Here is a 22,539-nt window from a genome sequence, read left to right as displayed (position 1 = left end):
TCTGGAAGAAAGGGAAGGATGTTGGCCAGATGGAAGTACAGTCACCCACCCCAGGGCCCAGCACGTTGACAGGCACATAATTGGCACTTAATTAAATTCCATTTCCACTTCCCACTCTAACCCACAATCCATTCCTCAGTGACAACTCAACACAAGTACCCAAGGCTCTCCTTCCTTCCAGTCATGTATTAGCCCCAAATTCTTGCACCAGAGAAGCTCAGTCTGATATCCTTGAGCCGCCTTTTTGACCTGGCTTGCAGTTTCTGGTCCTCTCCATTATCTTCCCATTTTCAAGATGCTACATCTTTGCTGTTTGTCTTTGCTCTTTTCTGGGTGTCAGTTTGAATCAGGCAGAACTTCTCATCTATCTCCTCATTTGGCTTCCCTTATTCCAATGGAGTGGGGAGCTATTGGGCTGCAGAGAGCTAGTCCAAGGAGTAAGGCATTTGCCTTTGCATGAAGCTGGCCCTGGCCGTCGCCAGCACTACAGAAGGTCCCCCAAGCATGACCAAGAGTTATCCCTGAGCACAGTAATGAGAGTGAGCCCCCAAGCACTACTGGGTGTGGCCCCAAAACAGAACCCGAAAATCCGTATTCTGGTTGGGGCTGCGCTGACAGCTTAGCTCCCTTCCCCTTATTTTCACCCCCTCTGGGCCAGGGGCACTGAAGTGAAAAGGAAGCCTCTCTCAGCTGGGGCAGCTGGTGGGGCGTGACATCGGAAGATGCCAAGCTGCAGTTTTGCCAAGGCACTATTGCCATCCTGGAAAACAGGTCTATAATTGAAACAATAAAGAGACACTACGTAGGAAGAGGCTCCTAATTAAACCGATTATCCTTGTCAGGGTACAAGAGAATCAGTCCCACGGCATCTCAGCTCGGGGAAAGAGCAGACTCCTTCCACAGTTGGAATACAGTTTGCTGTGAGGAGGATAAGGATATGTTATCATTGGTGAGAGTTATACAAACAACTGGAGGGGGGAAGACTTGGAGGGTTTATTTGTTTCCTTTTTTAAAACTCTGCCCTTTCCACATTCTTGCTAAGATTTTTTGGAATAATCAAGTGTCTCCAGAACAGGCAAATCTATAATCAATGCCTTTTGCCAATCTCCCCAAAAAAGAATCAGCCTTATTGTAAAGGCTGGTTAAATAAATAATAATAAAGAATAAAGAATATTTTTAATTGGGAGGAACCCATAGGCACCAGATAAGTGATGACTTGGTGAGGGAAGGGGAAGGCATTTAGTAAGTCCCCAGAATTCATTTATATCCTTGTCTGTCTCCCCCAAAACAACCCTCCCCAAACAAATACACCTTTAGAACAAGCCTTACCTGCAACCCATTTAATTGGTGTACCAGTTAATCCCATAATGAAACTCTGGGACCCCACTGAAGGGTCTGTATGTCACTTGCCTGGGTGCCTCAGAGCCAAGGGAAGTGCCTACCTGGGGCTGGTCAGCCTTCCTATTGACCCTCAGTGAGACCATGAGGCATCACCTCCTCTGGTGCTATCTTCCCATCATAGAATTTACAACCGCAAAGCGTTTCTGTTTTCGTCTAAGTAATAGCAGAGACATGTGGCATGAGGGAAGGAGCTCCTCAAAGTCACACAAGAGTGAGCTGCAGCACAGGTGCACAGACACCAGGTGCAGCTGTCCAAGGTACCAATCTAGATCTTCGTTACTGAAGTCCCATTACTGGGCCGCTGAACCCTAAAAGTTGGCCCCTCCTGTGCTACCCTGATAACTCTTTCCTTGCCTGTGAAACTTGTGTTTGAATTCTGACCAGTCTTTGACTGACTCACTGACTGCAAGGAAAGTGTTATGACGTAGACTAGACGTCATAACCCTGTACCACTAGAAAAATGGTACAGGGGATAAGGGACTTTCCTTCTATGTAGCCCTCCTTGGTTCAATCCCCAGCACCATGTGTTCCTCCAAGCACCATTGGATGTAGTCCTGAGGACTACACTATATTCCCAGGCTTCTGCATGGAGCCAGTGGTCCAGCTGACCAGGAGAGTCCTCTGGGCCTCCTGAACACTACTTGGGAGATCCAAAAAATACTATTTTTAATTGAAAAAATTATCAAAATTTATGATAGAGTTTTAAAGTTGTTTATTTTTGAATTTCAGTCATACAGTGTTCAAGAATCCCTTTACCAATGTCCATTTCCTGCCTCCAGTGTCCCAGTTTCCCTCCTCACTCCCAGCCTGCCGCTATGGCAGATACTTAAGGCTGGAGAGAAGAGAGTAAGACACTTGCCTTGAATATGGTTGACAGGAATTCAATCCCCTACATCACTTATGTTTCCGTGATCACTCCAGGAGTGATCCCTGAGTGCAGTGTCAGAAGTATGCCCTGAGCACAACCCAATGTGGCCCAAAAACAAAATTTAAAAGTTGTTTTGATGACATGATAGGAAAACAAGGACCATTGCATATTATCAGGAAGCAAAAGATATAGTCCTAGCTGGATTCCATTACTCAGAAAGCAAAAGATACAATCCTAGTGTGAGTCCATCACTTGTGGTGACTCAAAGCTTCATCACGATTCTCATTCTGACAAATGGAAATGGTTAAATTTGGAACAGATATGAAAATAATACTGGCACAAACCTGGTACTTTCTCATTGGAAAAAAAATCAGAATAAAGGAGATTATTGCCCATAACGAGCCAATGTGATAAAAAAAAATTCCTGGCCATCATAACCCTTTTAATCACCCAGAACTGCAGATTGAGGGCCCCATTCTTGGGGAAATGAATCCTGGGTGTCCTCAAAGCAACCTTGTTTGTCTCTGATGGAAACCAAAATACGGGTCTGGAGACCTCTATGGACCCTGTCCTGCCTGAATGTTAGTCCAGGTATCCAGGGAAGTCCCTGCTGCCCTCAGACATTCCTGGTATAGCATCCCCCTACCCCCCAGCATGGACAGTTAGATGGCCCAATGCCCTTCAGTAGACTCAAGCAACTTCCGGTCTGTGAAGACACCAGCATTCATGTGCTCAGGAAATAAACCTACACAGCCCATCCCTGCTGAGCGGCAGCCCCCGTCTGACCTCGTGCTCCATCTGATTCCCATAGGCAGGAGGGAAGCACTACCACCCCACCTGTGCCCGATGTGTCCGCTGCCACCAGATGTTCACCGAAGGGGAGGAAATGTACCTCACAGGTAAGCACCTCTGAACCCTCTCTGAGGAGACGCAGTCTTCCATTTTCACATCAGCTTTGCTTTAGGCTTGTCTTCAAAACTGCAGTTCTACCATTCATTGCTCCCTGGAAGGTCCAGGGAAGTTGCTAGTGTGGCCAGTGGGAAGTGACAAGGAAGCTGTCTTACATCCCTGTGGGCCTCCAACCGTGGCCCGGCCAGCCTGCTCCCAAGCAGAGTGCTCAGCAGACTCCCTGGACTCAGACTGCCCATGGAGACTGAGCCCCACAAAGCTAAGGAGAAGCCCCAGGGTGCTGGAGAGATAGCACATCGGGAAGGGCGCTGGCCTTGCACAAGGCTGACACAAGTTCCATCCCTCACCCCCATATGCGCCTCCTCCCCAGCACTGCCAGGAGTGATCCTTGAGTGCAGAACCAGGAGTGGCCCCAAAAAAACAAAATGAAATAAGAAAAACAGAGGGATGCAAGGGTTGCAGAACCTGAGGCCACATGGTTCCTGCTGCAGGATCAGAGTTAAGTTCTGGGAAGCCAACATGAATCCTAGGATCTGGCTCTGTGGACCCTGAGCACCCTTGGAATTGGAGCTTTGCAGTTGGTTTAGAAGTGTGTTGTTACTATTTCTCTTGCCTTCTCTGGTGAGCAGCATGTCGGGACTGCCCTTGTCTTCCTGCCACTCACATAATGAGCCCCTCCTTGCCCAAATTCCATACCCCTTTCCCACTGGGAGTGTTGTTGGCCTGGGATTGAATCCTACCCCCCCCCCCAAACCCACACACACACACACATACACAGATTTCTTCCTCTGTGTTTGACCTTTGGCAATTGACTCTCTGAACCTGGGTCACCTGGTCTGTAAAACAAACTAATAACCATCCTCATAACCAAGGGAGAGTAAATTCCAGAAGCCAAGAGCACTCTTGTAACAAGTGTCCTTGGAGCATCTCCCGGGTGCCCAGGACCAGCCTAACACCTGGTGATGTGGTGAGCTGCCAAACAAGTCACTGCCCCCCTAGAACTCAGTCTCATCCCCCGCATCTTCTGAACCCAGCCCCAAACCTCAGACACAGCCTAAAGAGTTAAGTGGTGAAGAGAGCAGCTTCGTGAGCCTGAGAAAGACTTTGCGCCTAAGGCAGTAATGCCCCCAAGGAGGTGGGAGATGTGCTTGGTGATGAAGAAAGGCCTGTCATCCTCCTCCTTAATTACCCACATCCCTACCGTGGGTTCGTGGGAGAGTGGGCGTAATTGCAGGGCCTTCAGGGCCTGCCTCGAAGGATGCCGAGTGAGCTGGAGGCGGGCAACTGGGCCCCCCAGTGTTGTCTTGCTGAATTGAGCTAGGGATCGCAACAACAAGGTGTTCTGTTCCCCTGAGAACTGGGTCTACAGCTGCCTTGGACACCCTGCCTGGGTGGAGACATAGAACTTGTCCTGATCTCTCCCAGAAGTGACCAGAAAACTCTCCCCACTGGGCAGCACAAAGATCACAGAAGCAGCTGAGAGCCAGGACTCCTGAGTGCCAGCATCAACACTTCTGCCTAGTGCTGTGACCTTGAGAGGTGACACCCTCCTCTGGACCTCTTCCTTGCCTGTCTAGTGATGATGGCCACATGCCCCCATTCATCCCTTCCAACTGGGAGCGCCAAGATGAAGGAGGACCAAAGAGTCTCAAGCAGGAGAAGAGACTGAGGAAGAGTTGGGAATGATGGGCATGTGTCCTGAGAGTCCCCCTCTAGTCTGGGAGACCAGGAGAAGCTCTATGGAAGGAAAGATGCTTGCAACTAAGTTCTTAAAAATGAGTAGGAGGGGGCAAAGAGATAGTATAGTGGTTAGGGCCTTTATCTTGCATGACCAATCCAGGTTCATCTGGCAGCACTCTGAACGCCATAGGTGTGATTCAAACACTCCATCAAAATAAAATAAAGTAAAATGAGTAGGAGTCAAGAGGGGAGAATGAGTAGGAAAGAACAGAAAGATTTGGAAGGAAGAGAGAAGAGCAGGTGCAAAGATCCACCAGGGCAGAGGGAGGTGAGGGTGAGGGTGGAAAAAAGAGCCACACATGACAGAGAAACTGAGGCAGGCCCACAGACCCAGCACACGGAACAATCCACCCATGCAGTGATTGTGAGTATCCAGGTGAGTGCAGATGTGAAGATGTGAAATGCCCCACAGAACATCAGCTGTGAGAGGATTAGGACTCCCTCACTGTTCACAAACCCAACGTGGGGGTCCATCTGCAAGGCCAGATTGCTACAGGCTAAAGGTCTAGGGACGGACTATCACTCAGCTTGTCTTCACTGCTGTGCTGTAGCAAGGGCTGTGTCCAGGTGTTTGAGACATCTGGGGCCCCAGGAGAACAGAGCCAGTTCTCTCTGTGTTAAGTTGTGTTGTGCCTTATCTTTTCACTGTTTGTGTAAAGGTGCCAAAATTCTAACCGGGTTGTAACCAGACCCTTCATTTGGGCATCACCAGGAAACTGGGTCACTGATTTTGTGCCACAGAATAGCAGCCAACATACTACAGGTCCAGACAAAAGTGATTCTGGAATCACAAAGGTTACCATTGCTGGATCATGGGGAGTTTTTGTTGACCCATGTGTGGTTCAGGAGGTGGCTTTTGCTTTTGCTCTACATGTGCTTTATCTAAAAAGAAAGGGGATAAGTTTTTGCTCTCCCTTACTGTCTACACTCAAAAATAATAATAAATAATAAATTTAAACTCAAGACAGAATAATACTGCAAACACAGGAGTTCAGCTGCACATATTTTTTTAAATGGTAACTGTCATTATTAGTGTATTTCAACTAAAACCCACCAAGCAGGAAACTACTTAGGAAATCCAAAACAAACCCTAATCTGCTGAGAAAAATAGCCTAACAAATTGTGGGTCCTACCAATAGTAATAATAACAATCAAACCCCTTTTGTTGGCAATTATTGAACATTTGCCTCATGCCAAACACCTGCTTTGAGCGTCAAATGCACTATTTTACTACACTTTCACAACATCCCTGTGAACTGAGAGATATCAACATCCCCATTTCAGAGATCAGGAAGTTTAGAGAGTTTTAGACCCGAGGAAAGCGAGCTTACTTGTTCTGCAAGGGTAGACTTACAACTATTGCTTCCATTTATTACAGAATCTCTTATCTGGGGCTGAATTCTAGGAATCCCCTGAAATTGCTTGCCAGATTTTGTCTGTCAGTGTCGCCCTCTAGAAAGGGACCTCATCCCTTGCAAAAAATTCAAAAATGTTTTGAACTTTCCAACGTGCCCAGGAGTCAGAACAAAGGAAAGAGCCTTAGCTCTGAGTTCATGCCAGTCTGAGACTTAACTGCACTGATAATCTCACTACACTCTTCCCATATATTCTAGAAACTGTCTTGGGTACTTTTTCTTATTCAGATTATACAGGGTACGGGTACCAGAATCTCTGCCTTTTTTGTTGCTCTCAGGATACTATTCATCATTAGCTAAGGCTTCATTTCCCTCTCACACGCACCTCTAGGGAGGGACACTGAGGTAAGAAGGATTTAAGCAGAGGCACTGAATACATTGTGGAGTGCCAGTCCTCAGTCTTAATCTGTGTGCATCACCAAATCACACTCAGGAGATACTAGCATACTGTAGGTTACTATAATTCAGTAGTTTAGCATTATTATTTTAAATGGGATCTCTCCACTGACAGCGTGGGTTGCAGGAGTTCTGTTTAAAATTTCTTAGATATTATGTTTCCCCAATCTCACCTAATTTTAGACTCTTCAAGCATACCCTGTACTAAGTTGATATTTCCTTGAGTCTAAATCTCCCAGGCTCATTTGAAAAGAGTATATTTGAATTTTTGATGAACTGTCAATTCTTAACAACTTTGAGAATTACCAAACCTCTTAAAATCATAGATAATACGATAGTATAGATATCTTGGGTTTGTCTAAGTCTGTGTCTAATTTGCCCAGCTCAGGTCACCACAAACTCGACACAATATGACCATTTTTCTCCCTGGTTACTGTCACATCCACTTCACTGGTCAATCTGTCCCTGTTAGTCAGAATTAGGTCCCAAGTAGCAATTTCCCAGGTTGCTTCCTCTATCTGCTGGGAAACAAAATTGCCTGCTGGGCATGTCAAGAACTTGTCAGATACTCAGGTTTTAGCTCAATGAGATGCTTTATTAGTCTGGACTTTTTAGGTGTCTTGAAACCGGCTCAAAAGGCATTAGGCAAAGGGACTTGATCAGCTCATACTGCTGAAGTGTCTGGAAGCAGCGGGCTGGGCTTAAGGGTCTGGAGAGAAGAGTGACCTCTAGCTGTACTGACCCAGACTGGCTGCCTGCAGGTGGCTTGGCCAGCTGCTGCCCACCATGGGCAGTGAGAAAGCCCCCATCCATGAGGACCAGCAGAGACCTGCCAGAGAATTCATAAGAGGCAAGGGCTTGGCTCCAATACAGGCCATATGGAGAACCCATAGTTGGTGAACAGGCAGGACACTGCAACCCCCTGAACCCCAATTTCCCAGTCTAAAAACAGTGATATCCACAGGCCCTACCCCATCATCAGCTCCGGAATATAAACTCAGAGTAAACACTCAGTGACATAGAAATGTTCATTACTGGCAAATAGGGCAGCCTCTTTATTATCTCATTCCTACTTTGGACAAACTTGCAGGCTATCAAATGTAGCCTGCCCACAGGGCAGAGTCTGGCAAACTCCCCGTGGCCTACCAAATATGCCAAATACCAGTAACAATGATGGGTCTCATTCTCCTAAAGAGCCGTGAATATAATCTCAGGGCTAGGATGAAAGAGACGTTACTGGGGCCTGCTCAAGGCAATCGACAATTAACAGGATGATGAAAAAAAAAATGAGGGCAGCCTCTACACAAGAGATTTGGAGATGCTTCAAATAAGGTAAACAGAAATGCCATGCAGTCCAGCTATCTCATTTCTGACTATTTACTCCCCAAATAGAAAACACTCACTTGAAAAAATATCTGCACTCTCTTGTTTATTGCATATTCTTTGCAATAGTTCACTGATGGAGGGATGGACCAGGAAAGTGTGATCCTCATGCACAATGGATTGCTACACAATTCTGAAAAATACAAAGGTGCAATTCTGCCCTTTTTCCACAGACATGGGTGATCTAGAGCATATTGTGCTTAGTAAAATAAGTGGAGTTTACTAACTCCAAGTGGAGTGAGACAAACACTGGGTGGTACAAGTGATATATAGAGCAAGTAAGTAAATGGTGAACTAAACAAAAACAGCAAAAATTAACTTTTCACAATCAGTTATGTGGTTAAAGATAGACATGGACTTCTAGTGAACTATACACACATGTTATTTTTTAATGATGCATATCTTAAACCTATATATTGTCCTAATGCAATGTTACTTCAATTAAAAGAAAACAAAAAATGGCCACTCCCCATGATCCCAAAAACCAATACCTGTCAGTTATCTTGTTTGTTTGTTTGTGTGTTTGTTTGTTTGTTTTCGGGGCACACCAGGCTGTTATCAGGACTTATTCCTGGCTCTGTCTCCAGGATAACTCCTGGCAGGCTTGGAGGACTTGATGAGGTACCAGAATAGAAGTCGGGTTGGTTGGCTGTGTGCAAGGCAAGTGTCTTACCCACTGTATTATCACTCCAGCCCCAGTATTATCTTTATTATTAATTCTACTTAGCATTGTTCTTAAGCACGTGTGCTCAGTATATGTTGTGCTACTATGGTTTATTTATCATTGGTTTAAAATGTTACAGAATGTTAGGAGGTTGGCCTCACACATCTATATGTGTGTAATTGGCACCATCCCACCATTAAATTTGTAGAACCCCCCCACCCTCATCTAAAAGTCCTCCTCCTACCCGTTCCTGCCACACTCTCACCTTTCCCTTGGCAGCTCCTTGAGTTTACAATGAATCTAGGAATTAGTTTTATTGCTGTTGCTGCCATTTTTTTTTTGCTTGTTTATAGTTCACATATGAGGCAAACCAATTAATCATTATTTTACTTATTTCACTTAGCATGATCACTTCATTTTCACCCAAAGGCATGATTGCATTTTAAGTGGCAGAGTAATATTCCATGGAGTTTATACACAGGAGTTTCTTTATCAGGTGATCAGGAAGTAGGCATTTAAGTTGATTCCATGTGGTGATATCATAGGACTATGGGTGCAAATATCCTTTGAAATAAGTGAACACTCCCAAGCAGTGCTTGAGGAATCCAGAGTCTCTTCTGGTGACTGCAGACACCAAGGATGCAGCACTACCCATGTAGATGACTCATGTGTTATGTGGACATCTGTGTCTGGGTTTTTCACTTAATCCCACTCTTTCCTGGATTCATCCACAGTGTGACATGCACCCATGCTTTATTCCCTTTGGTGGCAGAATAGTGCTCCCCTGCGTGAATACACCACATTGGTTTATCTGAGCAGGGATTTCTGTTTTGTTCTATTTTGGTTTGGGGACCACACCAGGCTGTACTCAGGGCTTACCCGTGGCTCTTCACTCAGGGATCACTCCTGGCTGGACTCAGGGACTATATGGGTGCCAGCGACCAAACTGGGGTTGGCTGCATGCAGGGTAAGTCCCCTACCCACTGTACTGTTGCTCTAGCCCCTGAACAGGAATTTTAAAAGAGCAATTTCTACCTGGAAGTGAAAGCCTGACCCTTCTAGGAAGGGGAGAGTGTATGTTTGTGTTTGTGTGTTTGTGTGTGTGTGTGTGTGTGTGTACACGCACGCCCAACGGCTTGCTTAAATGAGAGGAAAGTCCCAAAGGCATATAGCAGGATAGCATGGAGATCACAGACCACCTACAGAACAAAAATACATTCGGATTCAAAGATGCTTTGAAAACCTATACTGATCAAATGCAACCTTCAGATGGACCTGGCCCATCACTGAGCTGTTTGTTTCTCACTCTGTTAAAGACTCTGGGGGTCTATTGCTTTTGCACCAGGTCCCTGAGATCTCCATGAATGCAGTCATTGAAATAATGATTTTTAAAGGGTGTTGGCATATTGAATCACAGGGAACATTGAAGACCTGGGTGGGTTCCCCAAATGGTACAGTGTGGGGTGTGCTGTAAGCAGTTCAAAAGGAAGACAGAATGTGATGCAATTAAGGGTTGAAAGGATACTTTGCAGCCCACTAAGAGATGATGTGAGACTTCCAGCTTTATCTCTGACTCAGCTGATACAGAAATAACTCACCCTGCATTCCCATCATCCTGTAGGAACGCGTGACTGTATAACCTGAAATTGGGGGTGATCATCTTGGAGAAGAAGAGTATGACTTGGGGAACCTGAAGCCTAGCAATCAAAGTATGCTGAGATTGTGCAAGATCTTAAAGAACTCAGTCTTGTAAAATTGTTCTCATTATCCCCTGACATTTCAAGTCTCCAGTTTGGACGGTGAACTGGTGTTCACCTTGTGAGTCTCTGGGGAACAGTCAGAAGTGGTTGGGTCTGGTTAAGGTCAAAGGTCCTCAGGCTCACTGCCAAGAAGATGACTTAAGAATATGCAGGGGCCCCAGAATCTTGCATGTGTCATGCTTCTAAACCACTAGTGCTCAGTGACACTGTAGAGTCCAGTTTAGTAGATACACTGAGACACTCACTCTAGAATTGCAGCTGTGAAATCTGGGTCCAGATTATGCTTCTTGTTCAGATCTCTCCAGTTCATCTCGTTAGAGAATTCAAGGTAACTTAAATAAAATAGCAAACTTCTTATTTCCATTTTTTTCTTAAATAAAAATCATCCCGATTCCTATATTGTCCTTTGACAACAACATGCAGTCAATCAAAATAAGATGAACAAATGTTTTACTACATTCCCAACGAAGGGCACCTGAAAAATAATATTTAATGTCTTCTGAACAATTTCTTCATGGATTATTTTTGGTCAGAGGTACTCTGGAACTGAGTAATAGTTTCCCCTTTTAGCATGATTCAAGACAGTTTTGTTTTATTTTTTCTTTGCTTTAGGATGCACCTCTTCCATATCATGTCATACAGGTTCCTATCCCTGCAAAATCAGTGGAAACTCTCTCCCTCCAGTGTCCCTTGCTCACTGAGCCACCCCTGAATTGGAGGTGTGTTTTCCAAGCATCTAATTAATTACAAACAAGTGGGATAGGCTGCCCCAGGGCATCTTGGCCCTGCCAGAGGAAGCACCCAGGTTTCTTCTGTTTATTAGTTCACTCAAAGTATTCGTGGCAATTCTGCACCATCGCCTCTTGCATGTATCCCCACACAGAGGACAGGTGGGGTCCCTGTGTGGAAGGGAGCAAACGCTTTCCTTTGCAGAAGAGTCTGTCAGGATAAACAGAGTTTCTAAGGGTTGGTCAGGTCTATAAGGATTATTGCCATAGGATGCATCTGCCAAACTGAGCCTTGTCCACCCAGGATGAACTGACATTCTTCCAGGGACAGGAGACTCACTCTCAGAATGAACCATTCAAGCCTCAGTGCTCCATTTTCCCCTCCTTAGAATTTTGCCCTTAGCCTTTGTTCTACTTCATCCCCCTTTCCACAGAGAGATATTCAAGTATTCAACACTATGTTTATCTTTCTGTTAAGTTTTCTCTTCTCCATAGTGAAGATGCTCCATTATGGCTTAATTTAGGGGTCCTCTCTCCATAATGGGTACCATCATTTTCTGGGTGTACTTCACCTGTATATATTTTTCCATTTCAAAGGTATATACCAAGGAGTTGGCTGTTGAGTTCAATTCCTGCACTCCATAACTCCTGAAGAATTGCTGAGTGTAACCTTGAAGGCCTTTGAGCACCATGAGGGTGACATTAATGGGCCCTCATTGGCTGGGCCTAAGCATTGAACTGTCCAGTCAAGCTGGCAAGTGTTTCTGGAAAAGGTCCCAAGGCCCTTGAACATGGGAGGTACCCCCAAATTTAAAGGTGAAACCCAGCTTGTCATTAATTCCTCATTAGTTACCAGCTGAGTATACTATTTTGGACCCTTGGGAGAACATCCGTGGAAAGGAAGAGCCTCATTCTTCACCCTGGGTATTTTCAATGTGACTCATGCATAAGCTCGTCCATCTCTTAACTGCATGGCGTCTCTGTGAACACATTCCCCTTATTCACCTTTATTTAACTCTGCTTATTGCTAACTACCTACCAACTGCTTCCTTCTTATTTGAGGTGACTGTGCCAGGGGTGGAGCCCAGGGACACATGCCTAGTCCCTCCCTCCCCCTTTAATTCACAGGATATAGAGCCACTCAAGTTTCTGTTTCATTCATTTGCTTTGTTCTGTTTGGTGGCCACATCCAGCAGTGCTCAGGGATCTCCCCTGACTGGGTCCCAGGGGCCATATATGGTGCTGGAGATTGAACCCGAATCAGCAATGTGCAGGGCCAGAGCTTTACCTACTGGATCTCTCTGGCCCTGTTTAATTCTTTTCTATTTTTTTCTCCTTATGATCTCTTGCCCTCCCTTGTCTTGTAACATACACTCATATATATGTTTGTGCATGTTTACACAGTCTCTCTCTCTGTGTGTGTCTGTCTCTGTATCTCTCTCTCTCTCTCTCTCTCTCTCTCTCTCTCTCTCTCTCTCTCTCTCTCTCTCTCTCTCTCTCTCTCTCTCTCTCCCCTCCCTCCTCTATAAACCTGCTTTCCTGCATACCAAGAGCTGCCACTCAGGACAGAGGTGGCAGTGACAGAGACCATCACATCTGACCACCTTATTTCCCCCTCCCTGAGAACTTCTCCTAGCCCCTATACTTTAACAAAGCCTCTGACACTTAATCTCCTGTCTTTCTTACACATTTGTCCACCTCATGCCATCCCACAGTGTCCTGTGACGTGTGCTTCCTGCCAGAGCCACAGCAGTAAGCAACGCTGAACGATGATTAGATTCAGCAGCTCTCAGGATGCAGAAATGCCCCCACACTCCCAGCCGCAGGAGCTGCCCGCGTGGGGTGGACACACCCTGCACTGCTGCCTGGCACGCAGCCCCTGAGTCCCTCTGCTGGACTCTGAGAGCCACGGCACTCTCCTCAGAAGGAGGAAAACTCCGAATCATTAGCAACCCTAGGATGCATGCAGGCAAGAGCCAAGGATGTCATTTGTCATCCCACAAATGACAAAACTCTCCCTAGACTTAGCAATTTAGAGATGCTTATGCATAAGCCAGATTTTGTGCGTCCTCTCCCCATTATGTAGAGGAAGAAACTAGAAACTAGCTAGAAACTAGAATGGTCTGCTCGGGGAAGACAAGAACCCAAGGCTCCTTACTAGAAAGCTCTCTTCCCCCGGATTCTCCCCTAAATTATTCAACCTTACACACACACACACACACACACACACACACACACACGAATGTGCATACACATGCATTCATACACGTGTGCGCGCGCACACACACACACACACACACACACATGAATGTGCATACACATGCATTCATACACGTGCGCGCGCACACACACACACACACACACACACACACACCACTTAGTACTCCAGTCCCAGGGGTCCCAGGCAATAAATCATAACACAAAGCTGATCCTAAAAACAAATTTCGACAAACAAATGCCATCTGGGTGCTCAGGAATCTCGCCGTTTGCTGGCTGCTTTCCCTCTAGGCCCGGGTATGAGCGGAATGGCACCACGGGGATAATATGTTCCTATTTTTCCTTCTAATCCAGAACACCTGTCTCTTCTCTGGGGGAGGGTGCGTGATATTTGGGGCTGCTTCTCAAAACGTGACCAGCCACCTGTTGCTCATGCCTTTCCAAATTGGTCTCTGGGATGTAGGAGCAACCAACTGGACCCCCCCACCCCACCCAACCAAGAACATGTGGGCATTCTCACTGTGCTATATTTAAAGAGTCTGGAGCTGCCTGGGACTTAGCAGGTTAAGACAGTGCCCTCAAGCAGAATATATACCGCAACACCTCCTCCATTTAAATCTCTGGTAGCCTGCATAAGCCTTTGAAGAGAAAAGAAGGCTGGAGGTCACCACAGTCTATCCCTGTATTTCACCCCCCTCTGCCATTCATTCATTCATTCATTCAACAAATACTTATTGGCCACCTGCTCTGTGTCACTCACTGTACATCATCCCCTCAACTAGTCATACCACAAACTTACATGAAGCCTCCGCTGACAGCCAGGTCCATACTGGGTGCTGTGGGAGACTCAGCCGTGAAGACAGGTCGGCCCCAGCCCAGAGAGGCTCTTGATTTGGTTGGGGTGAGAAATCCGCAAGCTACAGTCATTTAAGGTTCTATGTGTTGGAAGAGATAAAAAAAAAAATTATGAATCCCAGAGCAGAGAGCAGCCACACTCAGCTGGCAGGTAAGAACACTTGCAAGAAGCAGCCATGTGAGGACTGGGCCTGGATGAAGGGTCGGGGGGGAGCAGGCAGCGAAGAATCTGTGCGTGACTGAGCCCGTGGACAGGTGAGCCTGTGGTGGAGCAGAGAGTGGGAAGCCACAAAGCCTCTCGGCTGCTGTGTAGCACACTGGGGCCAGGAAGGGCGGATAAGCTTCCAAGGAGGAGAGACTCTGATGGCTGACTGGACTCTGAGCCTTCACTTTGTCATTTCTTTACAAAGTCTTCACTTCCTTGGTTTCTCTGACTCCTTAGGTTCTGAGGTTTGGCACCCCATCTGCAAACAGGCAGCTCGGGCGGAGAAGAAGTTAAAGGTAAGCAAACTGGTGGTAATACTTGACCAGCTAGTTTGGGCCGCAGACTGGGGGCAATGTGCTTTTAGTTGACCAAATGTGTTCCTGGGTCCTTGACTTTCCTTAATGGTTCCGCTTTCCTCAGGGCTTTTGAGGGGTTGAGATGTTGGGTGTGAGAACACCTGGGCTACTGGTCAGCTGACATGATTATTAAGTGTTTCTGGGGCAGGTAATGATCCCCTCAGACAAGTTCAACCCAAATGGACATCTGCTAAGGCCTGCCTTTCGTCAGCCTTCGTTATCAATTGCGATGGTATTGCCACAGCCATCCACAATTTGCACATTGTCTTCACAGCGACCCTCTGGTTTGATTTCTTTAATGCTCTGAGGCAGAGAGGGCCAGGAATCTCATATTTGCTTTGCTCATGAAAAAAATCTGAGGACCTGAGAAGATGGCAGCCATCCATAGTCATGGAGCCAAGCAGGCACTAGTGTCTCATCCATACTGGGACAGCGAGGGCATCATCCCTCTGGGCCACAGACCAGGACATCCTGGGAACCTGGATTCCTGATTTAAGGACTCCGGGAGGGGCCAGAACTGGGATTCCTATTCTGTGGTGGGGTGGGCAGGGGGTAGTTTATATGGTGGGGACCATCCAACGTGCTGCCACAGACCCTTAGAACTCTCTTATAGTCCTAAGAATTTCCAGAGTGTCTCCTAAAAATGTGTGTGTGTGTGTGTGTGTGTGTGTGTGTGTGTGTGTGTGTGTATCCTCTAACCAGTTAAACCACCTCTTTGCCCTTAAATCCACCAAAGGTTTTGTGAAGGTGTTCACTTATTGGTGAATATAACATATGTTCTGTGAAGGAGTTTGTCTATTAATGCATTTTTTTTTTTGGAACGGTGAGTTTTTCTCCCTGTCTCTTCCAAGGTCTCTCCCTCTTAAGATATTAGGAGAAACCGATTGTCCTTTTTCCTCACCTTTCTCATCTTTGGCGATATTTGTCAGAGATATCTGTTCTCCTATAATGCTGATGCTTTTTATTATATCTCTGTGCCCCCTGTGTCTTTATATAGTTAATATTTTCCTTTAAATAAGCTCTCTGTTTTAAACTTCACTAAGTATATTTTTAAATAAAATTTGATACCACCAAGCGGAAGAAACTCAACATTGTTTGCTATAAGAGAAGGATAAATATGTTCAGTGAAATTGAAATAATTCATAAGAACAAATCTAAGGGACTAGCTAGATCAGGTTGCCTGCACCCTTTGCTTAAAAAACAAAGAGAGATACTAGCCAGTGTCAAGAAGTTTGTTGAAATGTTGAAATTTAAGACTTCTTCCTTGACCTACCCCAAAAAGCATTGGTACAGAATTTTCCATTTACTCTCACATCATCTAATGTATGACCTAAATTCCTCTCCCCAAAGCCCCCATTAGTTCACATGCCCTGTCAAGAAAATGCATCTCCGGTGGCTGGAGGAATAGCATAGCTGGTAGGGTTTTTGCCTTGCACATGGCCAGCCTGGGTTTGATTCCCAGCATCCCATATGGTCCCCTGAGCACTGCCAGGAGTAATTCCTGACAGAGTCAGGAGTAACCCCTGTGCATCACTGGGCATGACCCAAAAAGAAAATTAATGCATCTCCGCAGTTGCAATAAGTACTCTGTAAGTAAGGGGCAGGAGATCTGGAAGGGAAGTTAGCAGTCCTTGTAACTAGTCCCTTAGTTTGACAGACCTGAACCTGAAGATGCCTAGAAGCCTACCATTCTTGTAGCCCTTGATTCCCACTATTTCCGCTTTAACCACAAGCTGCTGCTCTCCTAGACACTGTGTGTCTAGGAGATTTGCAGTGTTGTTCCACACAGGAGATGACGATGTCACGGCTCTGTTCAGAGAAGGAAGTGTTTTGTTTATCACTTAGACTAATGTCAACTCACAGTGGAAACACCATAAAGAATCAGTGGATTGCACAATTGTGTGCAGTTTAACCACCCTTCGTGCTTATATATATATATATATATATATATATATATATATATATTTACATATACAGATGACCCAGGAGAAAGTCAACTTTGCTCATTTTGAATTCTAGTCATTTACGAATTTTACTCATTGAAAATAGACACACTGGGCTGGAGCACCAGTGCAGCAGGTAGGAAGCTTGTCTTGCACATAGCCGACCTGGGTTTGATACCCAGTACCCCATATGATACCCCACCCTCTCTAGAAGTGATCCCTGAGAACAGAGCCAGGGGTAAGCCCTGAGCACAGCTGGGTGTGCCAACACCCACCTGCCAAAGAAATAAATAGACACATTATTGACTGAAATAATCCAGCATGGAGAGTTATATGAGTGACTTATTATCGCAAGGCCTAATTACAAATATGTAAGAAACAAAACTGTTATGTGTAATAGCCTGAAGTTCTTTCTGGGAGTCCAGATTCTTTTTTTTTCTTTTTTTTCTTTTTGGATCACACTCGGCAATGCACAGGGGTTACTCCTGATTCATGCACTCAGAAATTACTCCTGGCGGTGCTTGAGGGATCATATGGGATGCTGGGAATCGAACCCGGGTCGGCCACATACAAGGCAAATGCCGTATCCTCCGTGCTGTCGCTCCAGCTTCCCATCTAGGAGTCCAGATTTCTTTCATGCTCACGCAAGGATTAGAAAGGCAGGAATGAAAGAGAGGGAAGACGCTCCTGCCAGGAGCTGGAACCCTGTTGCTAATATGTCTGGAAAGTCGGGCACTCCAGCCCCAGCACCCTGCTTCCCACGCTCCCCACCACTTCCAGTGTGTGAGTCTCACATTCTTTGTTTCTCCCCCAGCATAGACGGACATCCGAAACCTCCATCTCACCTCCTGGATCCAGCATTGGGTCACCCAATCGAGTCATCTGCGTATGTATCTCTGCAGCCAATGAAAAGCCTTTCTTCTCTATTAGCCTAGTAGCTAAAGATTTTCCAGGGGTTAAGGCACTTGCCCTGCATGTTAGTTGACCCTTGTTTGATCCCCAGAAACACATAGTCCCCCCCCCCGCCCCAGCATTGCCAGGAGTGACACAAAGCACAGAACTGCGAGTAGTCCCCAAGTACCATTAAGTGTAATCCAAAAATATTTGAGAGAGAGAGAGAGAGATCATTTGGGCTCAGGACAACTCGCTGGGCACACTTTGCATTCAGGAGACCTTCATTTGATCCCTATGTAGAGTTCCCTGAGTATCACCAAGTCCAGAACACAGAACCAAGAAATAGCCCGAAACCGAAAAGGGGGCATACTAAGGAAGCCAAGGGATCTGCAGGAGTTCGTCCAAGTGATTCTGGGTGTGGGCATGTCCTCTGCTATATTCTGTGACAAGCCCTGGGACCTGAGGGGTCAGGGAGACAGTGGACCCACTGTCCTGAAGCACAAGCATCCCTGTGGACAGACCTCAGGGATGGGACTGACTCCAGCAGGAGCCACCAGAACTCAGGGAGCAGAGTGACGAACCTTCTTTCTGTGCTTCCCTGAGGCTCAGGACAGAGAGAACCTGAGAACAGGGAGGGTTTAGATCGGCCGTCAGCATCAGGGTGACAGCAGGAAGGAGTGTGCAAGCATGAGTGAAAAGGATTTGCAGCTGTCAAGATGAGCTTTCTCACTACCTGAGACTTCCAGGGAGGGTGTAGCCCTTGTGTGCATGGCTGAACTACTCAGAGGCCGGAGACAGTCAACAGAAAGGGCAAGAGTTAGTACAGAGGGGCTGAAGCGACAGCACAGCGGTTAGGGCGTTTACCTTGCACGCGACCGACCCGGGTTCAATTCCGAGCATCCCATTTGGTCCCCTGAGCACTGCCAGGAGGAATTCCTGAGTGCAGAGCCAAGAGTAACCCCTGAACATTGCTGGATGTGACTCAAAAAGTCTAAAAAAAAAAAGTGAAGAGCAAGAGCACAGCAGGTAGGGCTCAGGGTTCGATCCCCAGAATCCCATATGGTCCCTGAGCACCACCAGGAGTAATTCCTGAGTGCTGAGTCAGGAGTAACACCTGAGCATCATTTGGTATGGCCCAAAAATCAATTTAAAAAAAAAAGACAAGAGTTAGATGGGTTTAGAGGTCCCTTGGATATAACAGTTACTCATTCAGGTAACAGACAAATGTGTGTCGGGGTCTCAGCTCTGCTCCCTAAGAGCTGAAGTCGGTCCTGCCCTGCTGCCCAAGCCCATGACACCGAGCACTGGCTCTGTGAGAATCAGGCTGTCCTGGAGTGCTATTCTTTGCTGTCTGTATTCTCTCCAGGAAGCTGTTGGGGGCAGGGGGCTTTTGGCTGTATGGACCCCCTTCAGGCTGAAGCTCAGGCCTGGTTCAAACCTTCCGGCTATGCCATGTGGGTTGTAGAATTCTGCACCTCAGTTTCCCGGTCTGGAATAAAACTGACCCATATACCTCACAGGCGCCTCCTGACATTTGGACCCTGCAGGACACAGGGCCTCCGCACAGCCTTGCGGGGGTCCAGCTGCCCACTCGCCCTGTCCACCCTCCTGGCCCAGGAGTCCCGACGCTGGAATCTGGACACCTGCTTTTCTGAGCCTCCTGTTTCCTCTCTCCTGTCCCTCTTACCTTTCCACTTCTCTCCTTCCGCTCCCCTCTTCCCCCAGGCCAAGGTGGATAACGAGATCCTTAATTACAAAGACCTGGCAGCCCTCCCCAAGGTCAAGTCCATCTACGAGGTTCAACGTCCCGACCTCATTTCCTACGAACCTCATTCCAGATACACGTCTGACGAGATGTTGGAGCGGTGTGGCTATGGAGAGGTACCGCGGCTCGCCCTCTTGGCGGGTACCCAGTCCCCTCATCCACACGGGAGGCCCCCCAGACCGTTCCAGGCCGGAGTGGAGAGTCAGCGTTTTAGAAGGACGGATTTCACCCCAACATCTGGGTCTCTTTAAAACTGGAGTTCGGTGACTGCACCCTCTGGCGCTAGAGAGCAGCGCCCCCTGTAGGCAGGACGGGGCTTTACCGCTCCCAGGGAACCTAGCAACTTAAAGCTTCTGAAAGTCTGGGGGTGCTGTCCTGTGAGGAGCTGTGGCGCCCCCACTGCAGTGTCTGCAAACCCAGCCCCAACCGCAAGGTCCCTCGAAGCTGATGAGCATCTCTGCCTGCCCCACCTACCCTGCGCCCCCTGTTCAGAGCTCTGAGGCCACAATGGGGCTGATGAAGCAGGTTCACTTTTAGAGGGGCAGGGGCCATGGCCCTTAGGCCATGCAGACCCTCAGGGAGCCTTAGCTGACAGTGTCTGTGTCTGTAACCTGCCTGCATTCCTGTTTCTCTAAAGGAACTGGGTTCTGCTGTGCTTAAGAGTTCGGGTTTGGGGCTGGAGCAATAGCATAGCAATTAGGGCATTGTTTGCCTTGCACACGGCCAACCTGGATTTGATTCCCAGCATCCCATATAGTCCCCTGAGCACCGCCAGGAGTAATTCCTGAGTGCAGAACCAGGAGTAACCCCTGTGCATTGCCAGGTGTGACCCAAAAAGAAAAAAAGGAAAAAAAGAAAAGAGCCTGGGTTCTCGCCTCTGACCTGGAGCAGGGGAAGTAGCAGTCCACAATGAAACAGTGAGAGATCTCACACAAAGCCCTGTCTGACCTGTCTTGGAAATTCAGACAGCCATAGGAACTGGGCAAGCCTCCCACCCGACCCAGTGAGCTGGAGACAGGGGGTGTTGTCCTCTTCAGAGGTGCCGTTTCTGACCCCACCCCGTCCAGGCTTGACTCCAGCCCTGCCCTGGGCACTGTCCACCACAGTGAGCCATGGAGGGCCTGGAGGCAGCTTGGGATGGAGCCGCCTGGGAGTGTGGAACCCTTCCCCTCCCGGCCTGGAGTTCCTTCCTCCTTGGAGAAGAAGCCCCAACTTTCCCCCCAAGCTCTCTGGAGCCTGTTGTCTGTGGGGGTGCCTGCCTGGTGGCTCTCTCTCTCTCTGCCGGACCCTGTAACGCTCTCTGTCTTCCTCTCCTTTCTCTTCTGCTGCTCCTTCCGTGGCTGCCCTTCACACCCTGTGCCTCTAAGTCGCTGGGAACCTTATCTCCCTACTCCCAGGTAATCATGACGTGTCTGGAGCCCTTTGCATCTCTTCCCAAGCTCCCCCCTGGGTCCCCCCCCCCTTCGGGGCCTTGCCAAGGTGCTCCCCCCATCAGGGCAGAGGGGGCTGGAGCAAGGACTCGGTGATGGCACACAGGGAAAAAATGGCTGGGGAGACCCCAGTGGCCCCATTCTCACCAGGCAGCCCCCCACCCCCACCCCCTGTGTCTCTTTGATGCTCGGGTTTTGAGGAGCTGAGCCTGAAGCAAGGGGTGCAGAGGAGAAAAATCTCTACAGCCATCCAGGGGAAGGTGCTCTGAGCTCCCGGCAGCCCCAGGATGGGCCCCAGCACCCCTGATTACTCCCACGTGCCCACCTCAGCGGCCACCGCAGGGTTGTGGCTCAGCCATGTCTCCTCCCCCAGGACATCTACGAGAACCTGAGTCTCCGACAGAGGCGGGCCTCCAGCCCCGGGTACATCGACTCGCCCACCTACAGCCGGCAGGGCATGTCCCCCACCTTCTCCCGCTCACCTCACCACTACTACCGCTCTGGTAAGAAAGGGGAGCCCACCCGCAGCTGGGGACAGTGCGGTCCTCCAGCTCCCAGCCGCAAGGATCTGCCATGCCAGGCTGCAGGGAGAGGGGAGGGGAGGGGAGAGTGATCCCCAAAGGGGCCGCCCAAGGAAAGGCAACACCAGCACTTGGGCTTGGCTGGAGGAAGGGAGTCCTGGTGTGTGTGTTGGGGGCGGGGAGGGGGTTGGGAGGGCGGGTCTCAGCAGGGAGGAGGACTCTGGGGTGAACAAGTCTTCCTGGAGCTCAGAAACTCACGGAGGGCATTCTGGAGGAGGGGGGCTTGGTGGTGACGTGAACAAACAGGGTCCAGCTTGGCTCTGCAGGCCAGAGGCATGAGGACACCACGTCCTCCATGCTGCCCACTGCGCACTGCCGCCTCGACGACCCCCTTCTCTCTGCTAACGCCTCTTCTCTCTGCTGCCTTTCTCCTCGCGGGCATGCGCGCTCCAGGGCCCGAGAGTGGCCGGAGCTCTCCTTACCATAGCCAGTTAGACGTCAGGTCTTCCACGCCGACCTCTTACCAGGCCCCCAAACACTTCCACATCCCAGGTAGGCTGCTGCCCGGAATGCTGGCATGAGTGCATGCTTGGGAGTCTGGGTAGGGGGCCTGCATTGCACTGAGAAGCGCTTCCTGGGGACCCTCCCTGACCCACCAGCCTCCTGCTCCACCCTGCTCCAGCCTCTCCAGGCCCCTGAGCTTCAGCCCCACCCCCAGAAACCACCAGGAGGAGCACAGCTATACGGAATGGGCAGGAACCAGGCTTTGCCTTTGAGCATCTGAGACTCAATCCAATCCAATCACTGAGCTCCCCTGAGCCAGACACCATTCTGGGCTCTGCAGTCTCACTCGGCACATCCCTCGACTTGGTATTTATAGTCAAACATAGGAAGAGGTTTGAAAACAAGATTTAAAAAAAAAAAAAAAAAACAGGGCTGGGACGCAGCTCTGTGGCAGAGCACTCGCCTGCATGTGTTAGATCTAGATTTGATCCCTGGCACCACAAAAGACCTGAGTCAGTCCAGCGAGGTTCCAGGTGAGGGTTGGGTCGGTGTGGTGCCCATCACAGAGAGGGCCTCCTTTTAGAT

At 48.3% G+C, this 22,539-nt stretch overlaps 1 protein-coding gene across 4 annotated transcripts in view; it reads left to right on the top strand.

The window, feature by feature from the left end:
- ABLIM3 (actin binding LIM protein family member 3) overlaps positions 1-22,539 on the top strand; it is a 123,107-nt gene that overhangs the window by 83,534 nt on the left and 17,034 nt on the right. For 2 of the 4 annotated variants that reach the window (XM_056124368.1, XM_056124366.1), the window contains exons 8-14: positions 3,081-3,168; positions 14,779-14,837; positions 17,655-17,726; positions 19,460-19,615; positions 20,867-20,896; positions 21,303-21,432; positions 21,904-22,002. In XM_056124368.1, the coding sequence (XP_055980343.1) occupies positions 3,081-3,168; positions 14,779-14,837; positions 17,655-17,726; positions 19,460-19,615; positions 20,867-20,896; positions 21,303-21,432; positions 21,904-22,002 (634 nt within the window). The remainder of the gene's footprint in view (positions 1-3,080; positions 3,169-14,778; positions 14,838-17,654; positions 17,727-19,459; positions 19,616-20,866; positions 20,897-21,302; positions 21,433-21,903; positions 22,003-22,539) is intronic. The other 2 variants (XM_056124367.1, XM_056124369.1) reach the window with 2 other exon arrangements.

This window comes from Sorex fumeus, unplaced genomic scaffold (assembly GCF_029834395.1).
Source record: "Sorex fumeus unplaced genomic scaffold, SorFum_2.1 ptg000051l, whole genome shotgun sequence".
Classification (NCBI taxonomy): domain Eukaryota; kingdom Metazoa; phylum Chordata; class Mammalia; order Eulipotyphla; family Soricidae; genus Sorex; species Sorex fumeus.
The sequence above is the reverse complement of the archived record's forward strand: the minus strand, read 5'-3'. Positions and strand labels throughout refer to the sequence as shown.